At 42.9% G+C, this 2,273-nt stretch overlaps 1 protein-coding gene across 1 annotated transcript; it reads right to left on the reverse strand.

Moving 5' to 3' along the window:
- On the reverse strand, positions 1-2,055 carry LOC126682061 (uncharacterized). Its single transcript, XM_050377616.1, has 7 exons — positions 1,965-2,055; positions 1,882-1,923; positions 1,594-1,795; positions 1,384-1,516; positions 1,001-1,291; positions 797-904; positions 1-534 (listed from the first exon to the last, which is right to left on the reverse strand). The coding sequence occupies exons 1-7, from the start codon at positions 2,053-2,055 to the stop codon at positions 94-96; spliced, it is 1,308 nt and encodes a 435-aa protein (XP_050233573.1). The 3' UTR covers positions 1-93.
- Between the last annotated feature and the right edge of the window lie 218 nt (positions 2,056-2,273).

A 2,273-nucleotide genomic window follows, 5' to 3' on the forward strand; every position in this document is an offset into this window, starting at 1 on the left:
TAAGAATCAAAAGTATCTATATATAAATACGGAATAAGCGTTAACAAATTTGTCGATGTTTATAAGCATAATACTGTATAGGAATACAAAAAACTAAAGTCTAGTAATATCCTCGTCATCTGGACCTGAGGGGGGCTGCGGGGGGCGCATGGCTTCTGGTAGAGTGCTCATCATCTTTGCCAGCTCCGAGCGGACCCTCTCAGCAATCCGCTCGTCGACGGAAGACTCCACATCCCTCTGAATCTCTTCCCGCATCCCTTGCACCCGAGCGGATACCTCTCTCTGGATCCGCTCCTCGATATCCTCGGTCGAGTGAGTCTGCTGGGACGACGAGCATGAGCCGCGGCGTACACCGGTGCCCTTGAATGACGCGATGTACGAAGCTGCAGATGAACCAACTCCGTAAACCCGCTGCTTCTTCACCGCCTCGAGAGACAAGAACAGTTCGTTCTCGTCGATGGACTGCGGGGTCGACGAACTGCCCTCAGCCGGGGAGGACTGGGTCGCAGCTGCACGCTCTGCAAGGAAACGCTCCTGAAAAAATAAACAAGTAGTCAAGTTAGTACGATTTCGATAATCGAAAACAGAAATAGTTAAACTTTAAATTCCTAACTAAAATTCGGCAGCATCTCCTCTATAATACGAGCATCACCCATTTTCAGGGACTTCCTGCAAACAAACATGGACTACATACAATTCACAGTTCACAGTTCACAGTTCACAATTTATATTTCACATGTTTTAATTAACTACAATCAAGTAATAACGATTCAATTTCAAGTTACATCAGACTTACATGCTTATCCTGCGACCTCTTGTCGACAAACTTGTTCCGATCGTCCTTTGTCGAGTGCATACGAACATGCAACTCAGCATATGTCGCAGGACGACCGAGCTCCTGACTCTGAGACAAAAATCATAAATTTAATTCGATATAAATAATGAACATTTAAACACTATAATCATTTAAGTCTGAAGAATACAAATTTAGAAAAATTACCAAAACGGTCATATGCTTCACAGCTGAGCGCGATCCTGCCGTGTGGCGCACCGGTCCAGTCCCGGGCCCTGACGGCTCACTCATCCTTTTAGCCCGAGCGATGGCGGACTTCCTCTTCGCCGCAGCCGTATCCCAAATCGCATTCCATGCCGCCCAAATATCATCTGTGACACTGTTATCCCTAACACTCTTCATCGCGTGAATTGTGTCCTTGTAACGATTAGCAGCATGTCTCATAAAGACATCTCTAATCGCCTGCTCGGGGTAGATGGAGTCCCACCAAAACTTCTTCTGCACGTATTTAACAAATGAATAGATAATTAATTAGTAAATTTAAATAATATGAAACTTAAAATTGAATAAAATGTTAATGTAAATATTACCTTGAACTCCTCCCAGTAGAACGTCTTCTGCTCCGCCTTCAATCCCTTCCAGGAAGAACCTTCTATGAACCAGCAGGAACGAAAGATGTCCAGCAAGCCTCTGGAGACCTTCCTGCTGTCATGTAGCCGCTCCCTATCATTTCAAAACATAAAATTAGTTAAATAGTGTTTTATAACTAAACTTTAAAAAATGGATAACAGTGATAATACCTTAGAGCGTCAGGTGCGACCTTTAACCTCCCCGAGGCATCAATCTCGTACTCGACCTGCTGCTGGGCCTCCCTCTGCGGCCTAGGCGCCGCCTGAAGCTGCGGATCGTCCCCGTCAGGTGGAGCGTCTGTGGGGGCAGTGTCTCTCGGATCTCTCTGATGACGGTCCTGAACATGTCTGCGGCTACCCTGACCCCTCATATCTACAAAGAAGTAGATATGCACATACAATTTCATACATAAATAACAAATATTAATAAATAATTAATCAATTCGTCGATAAACATACATATAAAAACATAAATATCAGTCATTAATGCATGTAACAATACTAGTCATACAGATTCTATTACATTAATTAGCCTACACTACAACTCTTCGTAGTCCTCCGCTTCGTCTGATGAGGATGGTAGAAAATCATCGGCTGTCTCTGCTGTTGGCGCCGTTTCCAACGCCTCCTCATTCGCTTATTTAAACTATTGAATCTGTAATTTGTTTTAGTAATTGAAAATAAAAATCTTGTGCAAGAGTTGTCTCAGTCTAAGAATAGATCGTTCCCAATCTTGAATGTCCCGGTCTATTGTCGTTGTTCCTGACCTTTGATATTTTTTAGAAAAATTTACTCCCATGACATGAGCTTTTTTAATATGATTTTTATGTTTGAGTTTTTTTTCTTTCCAA

Source organism: Mercurialis annua, linkage group LG5 (assembly GCF_937616625.2).
Source record: "Mercurialis annua linkage group LG5, ddMerAnnu1.2, whole genome shotgun sequence".
Classification (NCBI taxonomy): domain Eukaryota; kingdom Viridiplantae; phylum Streptophyta; class Magnoliopsida; order Malpighiales; family Euphorbiaceae; genus Mercurialis; species Mercurialis annua.